At 43.5% G+C, this 22,585-nt stretch overlaps 2 protein-coding genes across 16 annotated transcripts; one reads left to right on the plus strand and one right to left on the minus strand.

Annotated features, from left to right (window-relative positions):
- Positions 1 to 759: 759 nt before the first annotated feature.
- Positions 760 to 7,802, plus strand: LOC136483877 (retinoblastoma-related protein 1-like). Of its 12 annotated transcripts, none has more exons than XM_066481031.1 (18): positions 763 to 973; positions 1,271 to 1,317; positions 1,537 to 1,720; positions 1,843 to 1,909; positions 1,999 to 2,178; positions 2,285 to 2,475; positions 2,559 to 3,426; positions 4,075 to 4,231; positions 4,327 to 4,399; positions 4,485 to 4,658; positions 4,740 to 4,853; positions 4,960 to 5,086; positions 5,166 to 5,278; positions 5,724 to 5,839; positions 5,933 to 6,679; positions 6,832 to 6,928; positions 7,002 to 7,062; positions 7,277 to 7,802. In XM_066481031.1, the coding sequence occupies exons 1-15, from the start codon at positions 932 to 934 to the stop codon at positions 6,084 to 6,086; spliced, it is 2,607 nt and encodes an 868-aa protein (XP_066337128.1). In that variant the 5' UTR covers positions 763 to 931; the 3' UTR covers positions 6,087 to 6,679; positions 6,832 to 6,928; positions 7,002 to 7,062; positions 7,277 to 7,802. The 12 variants fall into 12 exon arrangements, with proteins under 12 accessions (XP_066337130.1, XP_066337128.1, XP_066337122.1 ...); XM_066481025.1 differs by having other exon boundaries at positions 5,933 to 6,508; positions 6,608 to 6,679; positions 6,790 to 6,928; positions 7,002 to 7,802; XM_066481026.1 differs by having other exon boundaries at positions 5,933 to 6,508; positions 6,608 to 6,679; positions 7,002 to 7,802.
- An 847-nt stretch (positions 7,803 to 8,649) lies between these two features.
- Positions 8,650 to 12,001, minus strand: LOC136483879 (nudix hydrolase 13, mitochondrial-like). Of its 4 annotated transcripts, none has more exons than XM_066481037.1 (6): positions 11,633 to 12,001; positions 11,279 to 11,436; positions 10,823 to 10,943; positions 10,547 to 10,630; positions 9,065 to 9,214; positions 8,650 to 8,957 (listed from the first exon to the last, which is right to left on the minus strand). In XM_066481037.1, the coding sequence occupies exons 2-6, from the start codon at positions 11,386 to 11,388 to the stop codon at positions 8,769 to 8,771; spliced, it is 654 nt and encodes a 217-aa protein (XP_066337134.1). In that variant the 5' UTR covers positions 11,389 to 11,436; positions 11,633 to 12,001; the 3' UTR covers positions 8,650 to 8,768. The 4 variants fall into 4 exon arrangements, with proteins under 4 accessions (XP_066337134.1, XP_066337131.1, XP_066337133.1 ...); XM_066481034.1 differs by having other exon boundaries at positions 11,279 to 11,448; XM_066481036.1 differs by having other exon boundaries at positions 11,279 to 11,468.
- Positions 12,002 to 22,585: the final 10,584 nt, after the last annotated feature.

The raw sequence follows: 22,585 nt of genomic DNA on the forward strand, positions 1-22,585 counted from the left end.
CAATACTTTTCTCATGGTAGCGATAGAATAAAACCCTATTTGACATAGTTTCACCAACCACTTCATGAGTTTTTTTTGCTAAACACCTTTTTTCAAAACAATTTCATGGGTGAAGGTCCTTTTCTATGCTCTCACAAAGGAATGAAGAGAGATGAAGCTAACAAAAGTAGTTTTTCACGGATCTCTCCCTCATTTCCCTCTCTCAGCCATGTATTAAGCTGCTAGTGAAACTGTTTTGCTAATCGGTTTTTCTAAACAAATCTCCGCTTCACCGAGAAAGCCGCTCGTGAAGCCATTAAAAAAACAGCTTCAATGATGAAGCTGAGCTGTCCCAAATAGGACCTAAATTTCACTCTCAGTAGTCAACTCTGATATTTTATTAATATAATTGACATATATATTAATATAGGGAAATTATTAATATATATAAATATAGATATATAGATAGAGATATGGTCAGATAAAACAACGGTACTGATTGCTGTTTTATTCGGACAAGGAATTGGTCCAATGGACCTCTGTGAGAGCCTTGTCACCAATATCCCTAATCCACGGCCCACATAGATAGGACCACCACGCCTCCACCCCCACCCCCTAGTTCACACGACCCCAATCCCATCCCCTAACCCTATCCTCTATCCTGGCGAAGTGGCCCCACGGCGCGAGCGCGAGCGCGAGGTGCGGTCGCGGCGGCTGCGACCCGGGCGTGACGGTCGCTAGTGGGCTACCTGGGCCGTAGATGTAGCCTGTTCCAAAGTCATCGTCCGCATCGCACGGCCGTTGCCCGTTGAGGAGGAGCAACTCCGTTTTCCTTCTCCCGTTCACCCCGCAGGCGCAGGGCGCTCTCTCTCTCTCTCTCTCTCCCCTGGCGATCGACGACCGTAGCGGCCGCCCCACGCCAGGTGCCCAGGTTTTCGTCGGGCCCTTCGCCATGTCTTCGCCGGACCCTTCGCCGTCGTCGAGCACCCAACAGGTATGCCCACCCCTTCTCTGCTCCCCCCTGCTGTGCGGTGCCGAGGACCCAAACCCTAACTTAGGCTATTTGGTGTACTCGGATCTGATCTAATTGCAAGCGTGTACATGTATAATGCCTACCAAATTCGGTTTTGCTGCAAAAGTTATCCGGTGTGCATATGCCCACCCATGTCCTTTTACTGGATCCGCCCCTGCAGTTGGTCTTTGGTTTGCTCCGTAGAGATGCAGGTTGGAGGGTTAGGGAGGAGCTAACTTGTTTTTGTTTCTGCATTGGTACCTGGACTTGCGAATCCAGCAGAAACAATTGGACAGTTTGGCAAATCTACTGGCAGAGGCAAGCAGGTAATGTTGCTATGCACCTTTCCGCTCAGTTTAATAATAGCAAAATTGCTGGTAATTTTGTCGTGTCGATGTGTGATGCTCATAATTTCTATCGGTGTGTTACTAATTACAGCTACTGATATAGTGATATACAATTCGTAACAGTTTATTTTGTCTATTGATTGGTTCATAATTTCATATGGTATGATAACTCTTACCAACGTTCTCGTGAAATGCCAGGTTCTACCGCAGAGCATACAATGAACTGTTCTCAGGTGTAACTACTGAGCAGGAGCCTGAATCATCGACTAATACTCCTGAGTATATGCTTTTTGGGTGGCATCTCTTCTTAATGCTTCGTTCGAGATCACCAGAATTGTTCAAGGACCTGGTGTCCTGCATCCATGGATTAGTTGCTGTATTGGTCAGTTTGCTTATTTCCCCTTTCTTTTGTTTCATTATGGATTTTTGAACTATGACTCCTTTAGTGCTGTGAGCTGCTGCCTGTATTTTTGATTGATCACAGAACTGCTTACTGCAATGCAGGCCATACTTTTGATCCACGTGCCAGCTAAATTTAGGAGCTTCACGATTGAAGGCTCTTCTCACTTAAGTAATTGTTCTTTCTGAATCTATTTTTTAATTTGTTCATTCAGCATGTGGCCCGTAGTTATGTTTTTTTTTTGGTTTGCTTGAATTCAGTCAAACAAACTGAGAAAGGCGTGGATCTTATTGCTTCGTTATGTCATAATTATCATGCCTCTGAAGAACGTTTGAAAGAAATGATGGACAAGTCTCACAAGGCAATAGAAGACGTTTTCGGCATGAAAGCACTAAGTGCTTCAGAGTGCAAAACAGAAAATTTGGATAAGATAGACACAGGCATGGAACCCTTCCTTCAAATGTTTGTGCATGCAAACCTAGTTCTGATTATGCCGCATGCTTAAATTAGCTGAATTGTTATTGTTATGTCAATGTTCTGTTGCAGATGGCCTGATGTATTTCAAAGGTCTCATTGATATGGAGTGTTTCCAGTCAAATCTGGAAAAAATGGAGAAACTATGTAATTCTAATAGCTGTGAAGGGGAGCTTGATTTTAAATCAATTTTGATCAGTAATGATTATATCCCCTGTGCTGAGAACTCGCCTGGGGATTCCACCAATTTAGGATGTTCAAAGGTATCCAGAATGGTTTGTAAATTTCAGTAGGTTGAATTTCTTTTTGCAGATTGTATCAATCGATTCTTTTTCTTCTTTTGCAGCGTGTCTTTGAAATATTGGCATCTCCCACAAAGACAATAAAGAACATGCTGACTGTTCCTAGTTCCCCTTTGTCACCCGCCACCGGTGGTTCAGTCAAGATTGTGCAAATGACACCAGTAACTTCTGCCATGACGACAGCTAAGTGGCTTCGTGAGGTGATATCTTCATTGTCAGAGAAGCCTTCATCTAAGCTTCAGCAGTTGCTGTCATCATGCGATACGGATTTGACAAGTGCTGTCACAGAAAGGGTCAGCATAGTTTTGGAAGCAATTTTTCCAACCAAGTCTTCTGCTGATGGGGGTGGCTCATTAGGCCTCAATTGTGCAAATCTCTTTGATATTCCATGGGCAGAAGCCAGAAAAATGGAGGCTTACAAGTTGTACTATAGGGTATTAGAGGCAATCTGCAGAGCTGAGTTACAAAACAGCAATGTAAATAATCTAACTCCGTTGCTGTCAAATGAGCGTTTTCACCGATGTTTGATTGCATGTTCAGCGGAGCTAGTATTGGCAACACATAAGCCAGTCTTCATGATGTTTCCTGCTGTTCTTGAGAGTACGGGTCTAACTGCATTTGATTTGAGCAAAATAATTGAGAACTTTGTGAGACATGAAGAGACCCTCCCAAGACAATTGAAAAGGCACCTAAATTCCTTAGAAGAACAACTTTTGGAAAGCATGGTATGGGAGAAAGGTTCATCATTGTATAACTCACTGATTGTTGCTAGGCCATCTGTTGCTTTAGAAATAAAGCGCCTTGGTCTTTTGGCTGAACCAATGCCATCTCTTGATGACTTAGTGGCAAGGAAGAATATTCATGTTGAGGGCTTGCCTGCCACACCATCTAAAAAACGTGCTGCTGGTCCAGGTAATTTGCTACTCAGCCTTAGTTTGATGTTTCACATTTAGTCTATAGGTAGCAGTCATTATATTCAGTGCGTTAGTCACTATAATTGCTAACACTGCCATTTTATCAGCAGAAGCTGGAATGAAATATCGGTTCAGTATTAGCATTGTGTCCTGAAGGTTAAGATTAGCTTTATTGCTGAAAGGCAAAAAAAGTAAAGGGTAATGTGGTCGAAAATTATGGTCAGGAAAGATGAAAATCAGCCTTAATAATGTGAAACTTCTGCACCAATGAAACTTCACCCTGAATTTGTTTGTTTGTAGCAGTACAAATGTACAATGTATTCTTAGTAAATGTACAATGTATTAGTGTAAAGTATGCTCCTTGTCACATTAGTGCAGAAGGTAACATGAACTCAAGTTGCGGTGCAGGATCTATTTTCCTTTATATCAATTGTGTAACAGTTTTGTATAAGTGACTTTTTGAACAAGGAATTTATGACAATACAGTGCCTTTCCAATTGGGTACCATCTAAAAATTTGAAGGTTCAATAACCTTAAAAATTAAACTGCAATATTTTTGAAACAAGAATTCTATTTGGTACTCCTCTTTGTTCCTTTTAGGCTTTTGACTCTTCTCTCTATTTTATTCACCACATGTTTCTTGCAGATGACAACGCTGATCCTCGATCACCAAAGAGATCGTGCAATGAATCTAGGAACACAGTGGTAGAGCGCAATTTGCAGACACCTCCACGCAAGCAAAGCCAAATGGTGTCGACTAGTTTGAAAGCAAAATGCCATCCACTCGAGTCCACATTTGCAAGGTTTAGTCACCTGTTTCAGTTGTACTAGTATTTATGCATTCTACTTTTCTGTTAACGAAACAGAAGTATTGTTTTACCATTTGTCTACTTTGCAGTCCAACTGTCAGTAATCCTGTTGGTGGGAATGAAAAATGCGGTGACGTGACAATTCAGATATTCTTTTCCAAAGTATGGATCTTCTCATAATCAGAACTTCACTTCTATGATTTATCTTCTTTCCTTAAGTTTTGATTTTGACCTGCAATTTCTTCAGATTCTGAAGTTGGCTGCTGTTAGAATAAGAAACTTGTGTGAAAGGGTTCAACATGTGGAACTGACAGAGCGTGTCTATAATGTCTTCAATCAGATTCTTGATCAACAGACAACATTATTTTTTAATAGACACATCGATCAACTTATCCTTTGCTGTCTTTATGGTGTTGCAAAGGTATCATTTACACTATTTAATGAGCTTCCTGTCATTATTTCCCTTTTATCTAGGCTGGCTGACCAATGCCTTCTCTGACAGGCTTGTAAAGTAGAACTCTCATTCAAGGAGTTACTCAACTATTACAGAAAAGAAGCACAATGCAAACCAGAAGTTTTTCAAAATATCTATTTGGGGAGTAGGAATCGTAATGACGTATGTACCTTGGCTTCTATATTGCACCTTTATTCTGACAGTTCTTTCTTCATTCTTCGGGTGCTCCTTATTGCTTGTTTTTCTGAAAGTTATTTGCTATCAACAGGTATTAGTATCACGCCATGTTGATATCATTACTTTTTACAACGAGGTGTTTGTTCCAGCAGCCAAGCCTTTCCTGGTGTCACTAATATCATCTGGTACTCGTCCAGAAGACAAGAAGAATGCTAGTGGTATATGCTATACCCACTTTCTCAGTTTGAACTGCTATTTCTTTTCCTATGTGTCAATGATGTCATTACTCTTGCTTAGGCCAAATTCCTGGATCTCCCAAGCCATCCCCTTTCCCAAATTTACCAGATTTGTCCCCGAAGAAAGTTTCAGCGTCTCATAATGTATATGTGTCTCCTTTGCGGCAAACCAAGGTTTTTTTTTCTCATTCTTCGCTTTACTTTCTACAGCACACTAATGTGTCAACAACAGCATCAATGACAAAGCCGTTGTGTCCCAAGTGTGGGGCAGGCTAGAGGTTAAGTCTCACAAGAGCCATAACACAGTAGTGTATCGTGTTGATGAGAGTTTTTCTAGGCCACTCCTTACATTTCATTAAATGCTGGGAATAATTCTTAAGAATTGAGATGGAGATTACCTAAGTTCCTTAGGGTTGGCATACCTTTCAATACTACAGCTTGTTGTCACCACATTTCATTTTATTGTAAGTTATTTTAAGACTAGTCAATGCTGCTATGAGGGTGGGTGGTACTGCTTCCGCCTTATTGTCCACTTCATATCATAATAGTAATGCTGTCGAATCATTAGCACTTATCTCTTTACTGCATATATAACACATTCCTCTATGCCACTTGTCAGATGGATTTACTTCTGTCACCAAGTTCCAGAAGTTTTTATGCATGCATTGGTGAAGGCACCCATGCTTATCAGAGCCCATCTAAAGATTTGGCTGCTATAAATAGCCGCCTAAATTAGTATGAATCTCAAAATGACACTTTCTTTTCTACGACATGGTTTCATGTCTACAACACTAATTTATACCACTCCGTTTCTTGTTAAATTTGCAGTAGCGGCCGGAGAGTAAACAGTCGATTAAACTTCGACATGGTGAGCGACTCAGTGGTAGCTGGCAGTCTGGGCCAGTCAAATGGTGGTTCTACCTCCTTGGATCCTGCAGCTGCATTTAGCCCCCTTTCAAAGAAGAGAGAGCCAGATACTTGATCAAATATAAATGGCGACTGTCGTATATAGCTCACAGCTCCATGCTCCATAGCAGTCTATTCTTCTGAATAAGTGGGTTAACTGGAGTGATTTAACTGTACATGTATGTGTTGGTGAGAAGCAGCAGTTTATAGGCAGCAAACTGTTTCAAGTTAGCTTTGAGGTTGTATTGACATTTCCCTGCTAATTGAACATATTAGATTGTAACATCCGCTGTGTAGAATGCTAATGAATCTTTAGTTTTCAGTGGGTTGACATAATAAATCCTTATCCTAGTTGGCTGGTTGTTGGGAGACATTCATGATTCATCAGGGTTATATTTGGTTGTCAAATAGTACTGTACTTAATTCATATCTTTCATATTTTTCACTAGCATTGGCAACCCCAAATTGCTTTCCTGACTAGGCTCATATTCTTCACAGGTATAAGCATGCGAACTCTAAACTATTTGAATCCTTTTATATATTCTAATTTTTAATTACTTTCTCTGTTTCTGCTACTTTTGTACTGTGTATTTCCAGCTTCTCCATCAGACTGATGGTTCCCTATTCAGTACGCTGCAAGTGATTTGACATATATGGCTTATCCTTCAGGTATGTCTCATGTTGACTTCATTGCTTTTGTAATGGTACTGTTGACTTCATTGCTGGTTAGAATCAACCTTTACTGCTTTATATTGTTCTACTATTTTTGGCTTGCACAGCCAGGATGATTGGTTTTCTGCATCAATCAATCCTTTTCTCAGGACACAAGATAATTCTTGTATGCTACACTTCCCAAATTGCAATTAGTTCAGAAGTCTACCTTCTTTCATTCAGTTAGTTCTCAGCAACACTGAATGGGTATGAATCAGTTGTTCCAATAGATGTTCATCTGTTTATTCCAAACAATCTGACATCACATCTCTTTCTGCAGGTGAGATAAGGAAAACCTGAAACACTATCACCATTTAAAACATTGGCTCCTGGAAGTTCAGGTGATTAGCAAAGCTCCTTCATCTACATCTGACATTGGCATGTATGGTAGAGTCCAGCAACTCCTGTGATGGCAGGAGTCGTTCTTAAACAGCAGCTGCTCCTTCAGTTTGTTCAGCGCTTCTCATATCTGATTGTATTGACCAAGAGCATCCACCTTGCCTTCTGGTACCAACTGAATGAGCTGCTGACGCCGACTCATCTGCATAATGGCAGATTAGGTGTGGCTGTATAATGAGATGCTTACCCATCTTTACGAGCTCAGGCCATGATTCCAGCAGCACTTTGACCTGGGGTGCAAATGTGAAGGCCCTGCAAGCACTTTCCAGGCTACACCAATCCTGCTTGCTTCTTGAAGATCCATTTTTCCTATGTTGCCACCTAAATAAAAGCCATTTCTGGCTGTTGTTATGTCTATCCTTGACATATCAATAGATTAGTGTTGGGTTGCAGTCATGCGGTGTTTAAGTCTCTGAGAAGGCGAGAAGTCATTGCTGCCAGCATTGTGATCGTCAGGCACAATAGTACTCAAAAGTGAGAGCGACTTGTTGCCAGCAAATGGAGAAGGGCGATATAGGTTGATAATCAAATTCAGTTCTCTGTATACAAGCCGCAGATTTTGTTTAGAGTTAGCTTTTGAGATTCATCATTTCATTCTTCTGAGATTCATCATTCATTTCACAGATTCTGTGTGTTGTAACTCCTGAATACGAGTAGAAATTAGAATGCTAACTGACCTTAATTTTCACCGAATAATTTGCTACCATTTTCAGTATGAAGTCCTTGTCCTAAATTTTGGAATGTATCTGTCATGGGTATATTTTGTCTTAAATACTTGTCCTGCTGGTTTTATAGCATTTGATTTTTACATATTTTTAGTTTTGTACTAGCATTTTCTCTACCAAATCATATTTCTTGCTTTTGGAATGTGTTCCGGTTTTATAGCACTTGTCAGTTGTCACTGAATAGTGCATTGGATTCATGTGCTTCTAAATTTCCTCTTGTGCTTACTTTCTCTAATTCTCCTTTCGTACTGTATTCCTCCACTTGTTCATGGGACTAATGGTTCCATATTCAGCGCACTGCAGTGATTTGACAGACGAAGCTTCTCCATCAGTTATGACACTCATGCCCTCTGCTGTGTTTTTGGGACGAGTATGCATTTTGTATGTCACATGTTTAAGGAAATTACTTTTGCGATGAACAAATGTTGAACTGTGATCCCATTGCCTGGGCCATTTAATTCATTGTCATCACAAAGAGTGCTGAGTTCAGTATGCACATCTTTTTGCTGGCACTGAGCTATTTTGTATTGCCCTGCGCATCCAGAGCAACCTATTTTCTTTTCCGCACCATTCAGTTGTGTTCTCAGGACACTGCATAATAATTCTTATAGGCTTCAAGAACATGGTACAGTTTTCAAAATTGTCTTTCATTCATATAATAAGGATAAAAAAAATTCACAAATAGAACTTTAAATTTGTTAGCTTGTTTCTTCCAATTAGTTCTCAGCAACATGAAACGGTTATGTAAACACTAGAATTTGTTCTGGTGATTCCGCAAGGTTCTGACATTGCAACTCTGTGCAGGTGAGATTTGAAGCCTGAAACACTGAACCCATCATCGACGTCTGAACCATTTGGCCCCTGGAACTTCAGATGACGACGAGGAAAGCCGCTGGCCACCTGCCATTGGCGTGAGATCAGCATCAGCACAGCGCTACCGCCCCTTCGGCGGCAGCCGGCATCACCATGTACAGGCTCGACGAGTCCACCAGCTCTGGCGATGGCAGAGGCCTGAATTCGTTGCTGTCGATCTGCAGCTGCTCCTTGAGCTTGTCCAGAACTTCCCGCATCCAGTCATACCGACACAGACTGTACGCCTCCAAAACGGGTACCTGAACATGTATGTGCAAGAACTGCATGAGCTGCTGCTGTGAGATCAAAATCTGCGAAATGGCGAGCTGCTAGTTGTTGCAGCAGAATGACATGCATGCATGCTCACCCATCTCCTTCCATGGGTGACCTGCTCAGGCCAGATCTCCAGCAGCTCTGTGACTTGCAGTCCGAACATGAAGCCCTTGCAAGCCCCTTGCAGACCACAGCTGTTCTGTTTGCTCTTGCTCTTGAAGATCCATTCTCCCAGCGGCGTCGCCTGAATGAAAGCCATATTTTTCAGCTGTTAGCTATTTATTTATGTACTGGCAATCCACCCCATGATTTTTCAGTCGTTAAATAAAATACTCAAAAGTAAGAACAATGCTCAAGGAATCGATCAAGGAACAGATGTCTGTATTTTTTTTACCAAAAAAATCTAATCTATTGATTCTCCCATGCTCTCGTTTATTAGTTATTATATCTCTCATTCTCTGAAGTACATGTGAAGTACTGCTGGCAATAATGCTGATTATCCCCCATGTCAGCACATGAAACTCATGAGCACGGATGGTGGCTGCGCAGCATATGGGCCGAGGTTGTTGGTCACCGTACCTAACAATTGCCCATTCGTGCATTTGTTCCTACTGGATGTAGCAAAGAAAACTACAATTTTGGCCATGCTCATCATGCTGAGCATCTTTTTCAATTGTTCGAAATCTTACATCTCACACTTGAATAGTTGATGAAGCGTGCATCACGTTTTTTCCTTCACCAAAAAGAAAATTTCCTTGCTACAAAACACCATTAAAGAGGTATAGGCGTGTAGCTAGCTAGCAATATACTCCCTCCGTCCCGTTAAGTTTGTCGCTGAAGGAATGAGCGTGCATACCAAGACGAGAGAAGAAAGGCTAGCAAATCGTACGTGTTCGACAGATTCCAAGTTTTGTGCTACAACATGTCTTCATTAAATGCTTACATCATGTCAATGCTACAAATACATTCACCATATCAAAACTAGCCACGACACTAGTACAATAGTATTCACCGATTAAACAAATGGGCACAAATCGGCAAGCAGTGAAAAGTAGCTGGGTCTCTGTTGCTTTGCTTTCCTAGGTGTGGGCCCCTCGTTAGCTAGAACGACAATCTCGGTGGGACAACAGCCGGGTGCCGCGGGTGCTTCAGCGACAAACTTAACGGGACAGAGGGAGTATGGCCTATGAGCTACATATATATAGAGGAGCACTAGCTTGAGGCACTTCTCTTAGGTGCTAGCCACTTAAATTTTTTTGAGGAAAGCTAGCCACTTAAAATTGACCGTTCTATCGCGCCCATCACATAGCAAAATGACACGCATGAAAATGACCGGAAACATCCTATCCTACTAGTCTACTACCATGCATATCTAATCTGATGCTCAACAACAAAAATCCAAACATGCCACGGCACTAAGCCAACAGACTCCCCTATCATGCATGATGCAAGCATAGATAAAATATATATTATTATGATCTACTAATCCACCAGCTAATAGTATAATAGTATACACTAATAAATAAACCGGGAAACATTGCCACGTCAAGAATAGGTCATCAAGCTAGGCACCCACGCTGATAATGCCCTTGACGCCTGCTTCCTCGAAGGCCTCCCTGCACGCAGCTTCGTCGATGCTCTCGTCGTCCTCCCATCCACCCTGCAGCAACATCAGACACCAGCCAACGCACATGATGTTACATATCACAAATAAAAACTTTTCATTTGCTCCTGATCTGATGAGAGCTTATATTCAGCATCATATACATAATTGAGCAATTGTTCATATTCTTTACATGCATGATTAATTAAAGGGCGCGTATGGTATGACCATCTGATCTTGCTGTCTCACCTTTGGGAAGATGAGATCGCTTCGCTTGGGCGTCGATATCATGAGCACTTGCAGCCTGCCTAGCACGTCCTGCTGGCAGCTTTTCTCCCCAACATCCTCCTCGAGCATGTAAGGAACGCATCTGGTATAGGAATCAAGAACATATATACATGATTAACTAATGTAACAGGAGTACTATTTCATTGAATATACAAAGAGAAGTCCTTGCTAATTACTATGTATAATGTTATTGTGCATCTACACCTTCGGTAGCAAGTGAAAGGCTATATAACTACATGTTCTTTCCTGTTCTTAAACTGAACAGTTGTGATTTTATATGACCCTGTGAGTATTGGAGAGATTTTTATATATTTATACCTTCTTGTCAAATTGCTAATCAAATGCATGTAGACCATGATATGCTTAATGAACAAGGTGTGCGTGCGTGGTGTTTATAGCAAACTAGTTAATAGGTACCCTGAGACAAGGCGGTAGCATCCTTCGTAGCGCTGCCGGAGGCGCCCCTGCCTCGCGCAAACCATGGTGGGCGTTGGCGGCGATGGCGACGATGATGCAGGAGGCGCCATCTTCTCTCTTCTCCACAGGAACAATCTCCTTGTTAGCTGAACAAGAACCTACGCAAACAACTACAAATCCAGGTCACAACCTATTCATGCACACATGTACATCGTCAAAACAAAACCTCCAAGTTAACACACACACACACACACACACACACACACACACACACACACACACACACACACACACACACACACACACACATATATATATAGGCAGATATGTATCTATACAGATTAGTAAGCTCACCTCAAGAAGACAAATCCAAGAGCGATTCAACCTCTCTCTCACCACACCCAAAGCCTGCAGAGAATGGTATCCTTGCTGCTGATGATGCCACAAGCTTCTCCCAGCTGCATGCCACTGACCCAAAGAATCTCTCCCTTTGCATTAGTCCACTGGCCCTGATGCAATTGGATGGAGGCTCTAGATTTGGGAGATATATGGCTGCAAGATATATAAGCCCAAATGGCCGGAGGATCGGACAGACTGATGACCGGACCGGAACCCAATTCTCCTGGAATCTAATCCTTCTATCTGCTGCCTGTGCTGCCTAGACCTTAATTTATATAGCTAGCTAGATACCAGCTAGAGCTTTGGAATTGAGCGCATAGGGGATTATATACAAAGTACCCAGAGGTGGCCTTTCTTCTTGATTCTACTGGTTCTTGGACCTATTTATAAGGAGAAGATGTAGGGCGTAATATGCGTTGAACTCCCTTGGTTTCTGTCTAATCTCGGATGAATCCCTGCTTTTTCTTGTGTTTCCTCAGCTGGTCAATGGGTTGCTAGATTTTTTCTTATTGTGTCAACCAAACCGTGTTACTAGGAAACCGCCAATATGGACGAAGGATAGATCTTGGTCATACATGTTGTCTGTTTCAGTTTATTTACGGATCTGTTTGTACCTAGAACATCCGATCCATTTCCTTTGGCCGTTGCAACTAATTCTCTTATTATAAACAGAGAACGAATAATGAATATAATGACCTTTGTTTCCACTGAACTACCCACACACTGTTTGTACATTAATGTGTATGCTGAGTTACCTACCCAAGTAGAGCGTTACTTTACAACTCTGAGGTTTATTTTTTTTCGATAAAAGAATCCTTTATTATGTTTCAAGATCATTACATCGAGTTGATACAATCAACTAAGGTTTGTTTTGACATGACTTCCGTATGGAAGTGTTTATTTAGTTTCTAAAACAAAAGAAAAGAAGTCACAGGCTCCCCAAACCGGCCTGTATGTAGCAGGGTGCTCAGTTTAATGGAATCTAATTCTTTCATTTGGTGGATTCATAATTTGATATGCACCAATTTGGAGGAAAACAAAATAGACTAAATATGCAGTGGTCTTATACATGCAAGTCATCAGCAAGTCATTTTCTAAGCAAACAGGTCCACTATTCTCTGCTGTAACTTTCGACAAGTACTAGTCATATGCATGCCAAGTGCGTTGCTAGTGAAGTGAAATATTTTATCTTTGATGTAAATAAATTTAGTGGTGGAGGAAACTACTCGACACCTTCCTCCACCCCATTTTCTCTTTTACCAAGCTAGCCACCAAGAAGTTGCAGGTTATATTTAAACTCGGTTGTGCTCTCTGATCCCCTTCATATTCTACTATTCACGACCCATTAGTTGGGAGGGTACATTACTATTTCTCCCCACTAACTTCAAGAGATGGATGAGCAGGTTGCTTCCTTGCCTCATATCAACCCTGAATGTAAAAAAAAAAAAAATGGAGGGTCCATGTCTACGTATAACGTGACAAGAACACGCACATTGTGCTAATCAGATTGCGCGATCCCTTGGACCAAAATATAGTTAAGTTTGTATGGGATTGTCTTTCCCCAGACCATTGTTCTAAAACACTACTATCATATAACATATCTGAACCGTTCTATTTCAAAATAATATGTTTATGTACTGTTGGTCAAAGTGTCATACTGAAGACTGTGTATGCAGTCAATACTCGATACTCTAATACTAATATCTACGGTTAATTATAACTCTATGTCTAGGGGTTAAAAATACTTAATTTAAAACCACATTGGCCTGATTGAGAGATTTTTGGCAAGATGGCTATGATCACCTGACATTTTTGAGCAACCTCAAACTAAGAGCCACAAGTCCTCGTTTCTAATTAAGGCCCTCTGTTTGGTACAGTTTCTAACAGCTCTGGCTCTTTGACATAGTCTATACTCCGAGGAGGAGTTAGAGCCCATGAAGTCAAAAATAATAGTTTTATTAGCTCCTCCTGCTGGTTCATATTGAGAGGAGAGAGAAAAATAGTTCCACCACATTGCACTACCGTGCACGGAGGAGCAAGCCAGAGTTGCTCAGACCTACCTAGATGATTGGCATCAAAATAATAAATTTAAACGCCACATTGCCACAAGAGGATCCACGCCTTGGTTTGAGTACATATGTTTGGGGGTAAATGCTGCAAGCTAGTAGATATTGATCTTCTCAAACCAACATCCACATCCACATATGTGCTGAGGCCATCTTTTCAGGGAGCCAGCGCTGGCTCTCCCTCTCCAGGAGAACAAGAGACGGAGACGCAAGTCACAATGTACAAATTAAGAGCCGTCCACCAGGATCGATCGATCGAGTTGGTGCCTGCTGCAACTTGGCCACTGCTAGGCAAAACGGCAGTTCTTTTGACGGCTTCTGGCTGCTGGTCCATGTCCATCCACTAATCCGTCTGCACCCTCGCTTGTCCTCTCGTGGTGTGTGTATGTTTTGACTGCCCAAAAAATTGTCCTGGAACGGACAGAGGATAGGCTTGGTGAGAAATTTCGCGCGGCAGACCGGTTCAACCCAAAAACCCATGATGTGCACGGCTCTCGATCTTCGGGTGGATCCGTTGCAGCACATGGACAGGAAAAGGACACCGAGTTCCTGCCTTTTCTCTGTCGCTCTCGATCTCCGGAGAAAAAACAAGCCGAAATACTGTTTCGGTTAATTTGTCGTGAGAGAAAAATACTGTTCCGGCTGAAAAAATAAGTTGAAAAAGACAGATTATAAGAGAAGCGAATAGAGACATCAGGGGTCTAACACTGTAGCTTTTTTATTACGAATGTTCACTTGAAATAATATGAGAGGCATCATGATAAATATGAGTTGAAATGCATAAGTTCTCTCAATTCCTCGATGTTCTGGTGGCCTTGTTGTGCCCAAACGAGCTTATTATTATCTGCTTTCAATAGCAGCAGGACCGAGAGGTCTCTGGTCTAAAAAGACTTCTCACAATTCCTCATGGGGCCGGGGCTGCTGTTCTCATAAAAGTCTTTATATATGTCTTTGGAGTCATCTTAATCTAGGAATCACTTTTCAATGTGGTGGCGATATGATTCTTACGTACTAGTCTCTCAACCCGTGCTGCCGCACGGGCTAATAACTTGAAGAGATATAAGCATTTGAAATTTGTATAAAAATTTTAGGTTCCACAACTTTTACCTTCTTTCAAGTTGGACATATTCAAACACAATGCTCGTCTATATGTATGGATCCAATTGTGATAGACTTTATTTAATAAGATGTATATAATTTTCCATCCTAATATATGGTTGCCGACTTTGCATCGTATCTCCATACATGTGACATATGTTTAGTTGTCAATATTTTAATATGAAACTGATTATTTTATTTTATTTTTCTTTAATCTTGTTGTGGTAGGCTTTAATACAATTGCTCTATCCACTTTTCCATCCCCATTCATATTGCATCACAACTCCTGACCTCCAAGTGTGTTTGGCATCTGTGTTTAGTTGATGTCTCTCATGTTTTCATATTCTTAAAAATACTCGTATAAATATTTTCTTATTAGTAATCGCTAGTTACAGACTTTTGTTACAGATTACTCTATATGCTTTTCCAAACCTACTCATATTTTTCACATTCGCACTGTACGTTCATATGTGCTCGATCTGTGTTTAGATGAAACGTCAATTATGTATTTAGTTTTGGAAATCGGCATACTCGTCGCTTTATGTACATAGGTATATGTATAGGGACAAATGCCATGCATGCGCTAGTTTTTTTTTTCTATATTAACAATGACGCAAGTGAATAATTCAGAATGGTTTTAATAGTATTTTTGGAATTTTTTTTTTGTAATATGATAGATGTAGATAGTTTAGATTTAGGGATTACTTTACATTATCTATGTTTAATAATATAATGTACGTGGGTAATCTATAAATGCAAATTTAGGGGTTACGTTATATTATTTTTTCCTAATCACATACTCGGTGTATCCCAAAATAAGTCTCCATCTCACATTTTGATGACTCATCCAATCTCAACTTTTGATCAAATATATATATATAGAAAAGTACTGATATTTATGATACCAAATATTTAAATGAATATTTGGGGAGCTACTTTAGGATACTTTTACATAATGGCAGGGGTGATGATTTGGGTTAAGATTTAGTAGTTAGTTTAGACTATTTTTTAAAATGCAGAGATTTATATCTTTATATATATCTAATGACTATTATTGTCAATGATAATCATATTCTACCAAATACGTCTAACATAAATAACTTGGGAAAAACACTTCATTCTTGTGCATTGTTTTGTTTGACAAAATTCATCTACTACAGTACGTAGTTAACTAAGGTTTTAGATTTCCTTAAAATACCATATTGGTGCTTTTCCTCAATACAGAAACGAATAGTGTATTAGTCCTTTTTTTATGTTTCTTGGTGATTGTCAGCCGGATAGCACGTGCAATGAATGCTATGAAAATTTTTGCTTGGGTTCTAATATAGGTAAACTGGATAATTTGTGTTTAAATTACATAGCTATGGACGAAATGACGCTGGAAAGGACATTTGCATTTAGAGTTGAGCTCTGACCTGTATTGAGTCATGACGCGGCATCACCCAACAACACCTTGAGCACACCGAAACACTTTGTCGCCAGACTACTTGCGGGTGTTTTATAAACTGGACTAGTAAATTTATAAGATTACCGCGCTGCTATAGGAAGACGATGGTAGCATTCAAAAGACACGAGGATTTATACTGGTTCAGGCCGAAGCCCTACATTCAGTCTCAGAGATGATCGAGTGCATGTTCCTCGCTTGAATGCTCTGAAGTTCTTACAACGGGGTGCAAGAATGGTGGAAGAGGTAGGAGACAAAGCTAGGAGACGGGCTGCCGAAGGGAAGCTTCAAGAGCCCTTCTACAGTGTAAGAATGAGTGAATGAGAGTTGGATCCCTAGACAGGTGCCCTGCCTGCCCTTATATAGAGCTCGGGACAAGGGCTTGTACAAAGAAGTAGGTTCTCCCGACCGAAGGGTCGTGAGCCTGAGGGGAACCTAGCTAACTTGGCTTGCAAGCTACACCGTCTTGTGGTGCACGTCTAGGCGTGGGTGTCATCATGGTCTTGTGGCCACGTCGTGGCATGGTGTGGTGTGGCGTGGTGCTACTGTGCCGGTCGTGGCGGACTGTAGGCACGGTGGTGAGTCGCCAGCCATCCTATGCGACATGGTCCTTGACGTGGTCTTCGTCATCGCCTCGTGGTTTCTGGGGACGTCGTATAGGAGTTGGTAGCCGCCCCCGGGTCGTCGATCGCCTTATTAGTTTGAGGGGCTAAGGGCCACGATCTCGATCATTGGGGTCGTGGCTCCTGCCAGGTTGGATGGCCTCTAAGTCAAGGCCTTCATCATGGATCCTATCCCATAGTGGGTACAATCGTACATGCGTCTAGTTGGGCCATATCTGGCCTGTGGTTATCATACCAGTCGTCACCGCCTTTGGTGGTGTTGTCTTGTCTGTGCTGCGTGGCGCAGGGATAGCATCTGACCGGACTGAGGTGACCGCTGCCCCCTCGGCCTTTGTGGGGTCAGAGTGGCGTGTATATCCTTGTCAGGACGGGCATGCCTAGCTGTGCTTGACCTCTCTCCGTTCCTCCCAGGGGTCGGGACGGTGGAGAGGTTATGGCCAGCCTCCGCCTTAGCGCTTGGCCCAATTTTTTTGGATCAGCTAGGCCTCGACCATTCATGCCTTTGCTAGCTGATATATTGTGGGCCACGTGGCCCACTAACTAATCGGTGCCTTGAGACACCCCGGGGTTATAACTCCGATAGTAGCCCCCGAGCGTTTTTGCTATCATGAAGTGATCGTAGAAGCGCTGAGATGCGTGTGCGTTTGTGCGCGGGTTCGTAGTCGTGGCCTGCTCGAGCTTAGTCACTTGACCCTTCGCGGGCTGGTGGGTTCAATGCGGTAGGTGGCCACTACGTTTGGCCTTATCAGGACACCCTAACGACATGGTACCCAACTGCTGAGCCCTGCCATGTTAGTGTGCCATGTTTCTAGGTTCGTGACCGAGGCGGGGCCGAGTGTTCTCGTCGACGCTGTACTGGCCTGGCCTTTGGGCTGACCTCGCTCGTGCATCTGACTTTGGCTATGCCATGTATTGCTCGCCATGCAGCGTGGAGGTTTCAGGCTGCTCAATCCGTCCCTGGCCTATAAATTGATGCCTTCCTATGGTTTGAACCACTCAAGGTTGTAACTTCGAGTCCTCTTAGATTTCCCTAAATGGCTAGATGCCGAGGGGGCAAAGAGACGAGAGAGAAAAGTTTGCAGAGAACTGCGCGGTTCTTGTTATACGTCCCACTAGGGGTTGCCTATGATGGCCGGGGCCAATGTTGCCCCTTCCAATAGCTGGTGCTAGAAGGGAATTTGTGAGTAGGGGAGGATGAGATGCCATGAGGGCCGGCTCTGTGATCATGCAGCCTTGGTTTTACTTGTGCCTGAGTGGCACCTGTTCCCACGGTGGCTGTTGATCAGGGGAAGGTTTGCCCCGCTGCCACGAGCCATCAGAGTGTGCAGGGAACGAGTCGGTTCTCTAGAGAGAATGTCTGTCGCTCCCTAGCCACTGAATGATGGACCCAGGGGCATCATTCATCACTTTGCCCTATCACAGCATCATGATGACATGGCGAGATGTTCTACGCCGAGGGCCGTTTCACCTTCCTCTCCTCCCTACGTTCTTCAGTTTCGGGGGGTCGTGATGCTGTGAGGGAGCCTTCAAGGTGTTCTTTTTCACCTTGTTCGACCATGCTCATAGTTCGTACCCCCAGTGGCATCATTCTCGAGGTGGGGTCGGGCTTTTCTCTTTTTTGCCTTCATGGCTTGGCCGCGCGTGTAATGCCCATACCACAAAATGTAATATTCGAATTTTATATTCTTCCCTCGAAGTCGTGCCAAGCCCCTGGGCCACGAGGTTCAGTTACGGGGCTTTGTTACCAAGGTTGATACTTTCATGCGTGTTGCCGACCTCCATTCTTGTGGAATGGGGAGGCCATCCTCAACTCAGGAGTCTTTACCTCATTTGTGCTTTGACTATGTTGGGCCAAAGGCCCCTCATCTACCGATGGGTTGTAGTCTCATTTTCGAACGACGGCGTGATCGCGAGGTGTATCCCCCTAGCCAAAAGTTGTCACTTAGGCTCAAGTGGACCAAAATCATCCATGCTCGGATCATGGTTGGTTGTTTCTATGGGGTTTGGCATTGCCTCGAGAAGAGGGCATCACCGCGAGCCTTGGGCACTCGAGTGACCATTCACGAGGCGTCGTTGATCCCTGTGGGTCTGTCGGTTTTAGGTCATGGATCTGGGATCCCAGAAGGGGCTTGTCATGGGGATTCTGCCCTACTTATTTTAGGTTCCTTGGCTACCTCGAGGGTCGCTGTGGCCTGGTTTTCCATCAATTTTGATTTCGCAGGGAGAGGCATGTCCACCGTAAGCATCTGTTTGGAGCGGTGTGCCTCGTTGGGGTTATTTGGTAATCCAAGTGGGACCTGATATCCTCTCCAATTGATGTGGAGTTTGGCTGTGCCTCGTCGAGAGACGTCCCATAAATCATCGGCCATCAATCCTGTTGGTCCCCAACCGCCTCCGTAGTGACCAGAGGGAAAGATGCCTCCCCCAGTGGGGGTCTACCTGGGAGACTTCAAAGCGGATGACTCGAACATAAGGAGAGATGGTTGTGTGGCTCCATAACTGATTAGAGCTGCGGGGGCCCATCACCTTCCTGCCCCTATCCCTTTGTCGCCTCAAGTCCTTCTAAGGACCAGCTAGAGGGACAAGTTCCTAGATACGACGCGGGGTCATGGATGTGGTGGGTCGCTCTACGCGTGGACTTAAGGGATCGTTGCCTCCCTGGTCACTGCGTGATTTAACGGTGACCACTTTCACATGAAGCACAAAAATGTTGAGTAGGAAATTAAAGAGATGGACGAGGGGGGCTAGTCTTATGTGCGCTCTGCCTATTGCTTCTTCACTCCTCATCCTTCATCTCGTTCCACTAGGGCCATTCCTGTCCATGACCTTTTTGCAAAAGGATGAGTTTGCGAATTTGTGAGGACAGGAGGGTTAATATATGTGACAAAACCGACCAATTTATAATAGCACAAGTACAATGGCAACCACCAAAATGATCGCACTGTCATACTTGAGCCCATATAAACCCGGTAGTCCATCGAGTACCACGAAGGGTCTCGATTCATCACCAACATACAACCAAGATCGTACATGGTTCAACATACATGCCATCTATTACATAGAGTTCACAATTACATTACCATCCATCAGAGTACAATTAAAAGTTATTACAACCCAAGTTCAAATAAAGTAGTGGTAGTAGCGGAAGCAAAGGTAGTTTTGAAACTAACATCTCACACCATTGTTCAAATACTTGGCAGTTCATGATCACATCCCACAAAAGCATCATAGATTAGATATATAGAAGCGCCTTACCCATGGCCTAATCCTTATCCACGGTGGGACAAAAGCAGTTCTTACAATATCCATGATAGACTGTATTATCTGCAACAAGTGGGGAAATAAACCCTGAGTACAAGAAGGTACTCAGCTAGACTTACCCATTATAAACCAAAAATAATGTGACTCCAAGGATCATGCAAGGCTTTATAAGTGGAGCTAGCTTGACAATATTTTGCATAAAAAGCCACTAGTTCAACTATACATTTTATAATTCGGGTATCAAGTTGATTATAGCTATTCACCTCTAGATTAACAACTAACCTATGCCAAACATGTGATATATCATTATGTAGCATCACAATAATAACCATAGCTGGTGTAGCATTCCCATGTCCAATATAACCATCAAATTCCATAGTCCAATTACTACGACGCTGGGACTAGTCGAGTTTCTCACTATCCGGGAGAGACGGCGATTTGAATCGGTTGCAACCAGCTGGGCAGTTATTCCTAACACAAACTCACACTTCCCCCATCGGGGTCACGTCGGGTCACCTTTGGTACAACTTAGGTCCACATTTCGCGGGTTCGATCAGTGCCGCACAACCAGGGACAACCAGCTGCCAGGACGTTCAGGCCTGGCCTGCCCTTGGGCTCACGTCTAGCTCCATGCACATGCTTACTACCATTCAGAGTGCACACTCTAATAGAACGAGGCCCGGCTTGAGTTGAGCTACTCGGCTTCATGGTCGGAATGAGTTATTCGGCCAGCTAAGTGAGAGGCATGTGTTCAATCTCGATAGAAGCGCCAACAACGGTATGGTCCTTAATCGACACAGACAGGATCAACATAGCCAACCCACACCATGTGCATATAAGATCCCGATCAATCTCCACTTAGATAACATCCTATGGTTATTTTCCATGATAGCAAATATAGCCAATCGTGCTCCGGTATCCACCTATATCTCGCAGGTGACAGGAAATCACCTAACTTCTACCGGTCTTAGCATGGCTAAGCATATGTTCGATCCTAGAAGTACATAGGGTTCAAGGTATATTTTTGGACAAGGTAGTTCTATGCATCAAGTGTTTCCAACCAACTCTTATAACCTAATGTATCAAACATAAAAGGACTCAAGTGATATTTGTAAAAACATAGGAGGCTTAGAATGCTCTGGGGCTTACCTTTCAGAAAGGAGGCAGGTCTGTGATCCAACAAAATTTGGATCACCTCATTTGGACACTCCAAACTCCAGATATGATTTTTGCAAGTTTGCTACAAAATCTAGAAAACCAAATAAAGAAAAATCAAATTTCAATTCGGGCCTAGCAACTAGGTGCACCGGTCCAGTGCACCCAAAGGCACTGACAGTGGGGGCCCACAGTCAATGCGACCCCACATGTCATACACACAAAAGTAGGGTACGCTTTAACTGGCCGTAGCTCACCGACGGCGAGGTCTCCAGCGGTACGGTCACCACTGTCGTGTTCCCCTCAACATCCCGCATCGAATGAGGTAGGTCATCAGACCTCTAACAATGGTTGGCTATGGAGGCGGCGCTAATGGCTGCTCGGCGGAGGTGCGCGGCGGCGCTCCGGCCATCCCTGGCCATGGCATGCTCGGGTGAGCATGGCTATAGCTTCGTGGTGACCTAGCGGAGATCTAGGGTTAAGGTAGGGCTTCATGGTGGCACTGGTGAGGCATGGCTACGTGCATGGCGGCTTAGCGATGAGAGCGTAGCGGTGTAATGCGGTGTTCGCCTTCGGTGAGGCCGGCATTGGCGAATGGCCTATGGCTCGAGCAAGCGCAAATCCCTAGCAGCTACAACATGGAGGAGAGAAAGAGGGAGAGTTCTTGTGAGCTATCCTGGCCATGGTGGGCCCGAGCTCAGTGGTGCTCTAATGAACATGGCGATGGCGGCGATGGCATTGGCCCAAGTTCCCTCACCTTGGTTTGAACGGTGGTAATATTAGGTCGGGGAGGTAGAGCGGCTCACGGCGAAGCTATGCACGTGATCTATTGGATGGAGGTGCGGCGATGGTGGCACGTGAGTGTGGTGGTGGTGTGCGGCGGCGACGGCGAGCATGGCTCCGCTTGGCGAGCTAGCGAGAGGGAGAGAGCAGAGCGAGAGAGTGAGAATGAGTGAGCGCAGGGGCTTTGCCTCCCTTTTCTCTCCCTACTGGCCTGACTGGTCGGGCCAACACCGGCGAACGGCCACCACATGGCACCGGTCGGGCACTGCTGCGCTGCTGCTGCTCGGTTTTAGGTCGGCGTTGGCTGACTGATGGAGCAACTTCAAGCATATGTAACTCCCAAACGAGCTCGAGTTGATGAAAAACCCCTTAATTGGAAATGTAGAGCTACACGTTCTCTCTAACTTTGGTTTAGAAAGCTTCCTCTAATTTGCCATGGTTTTCAAACTATAATGCTCCAAGGTGTGCTACTTTGAAA

This window comes from Miscanthus floridulus, chromosome 9 (genome assembly GCF_019320115.1).
Source record: "Miscanthus floridulus cultivar M001 chromosome 9, ASM1932011v1, whole genome shotgun sequence".
Lineage (NCBI taxonomy): Eukaryota > Viridiplantae > Streptophyta > Magnoliopsida > Poales > Poaceae > Miscanthus > Miscanthus floridulus.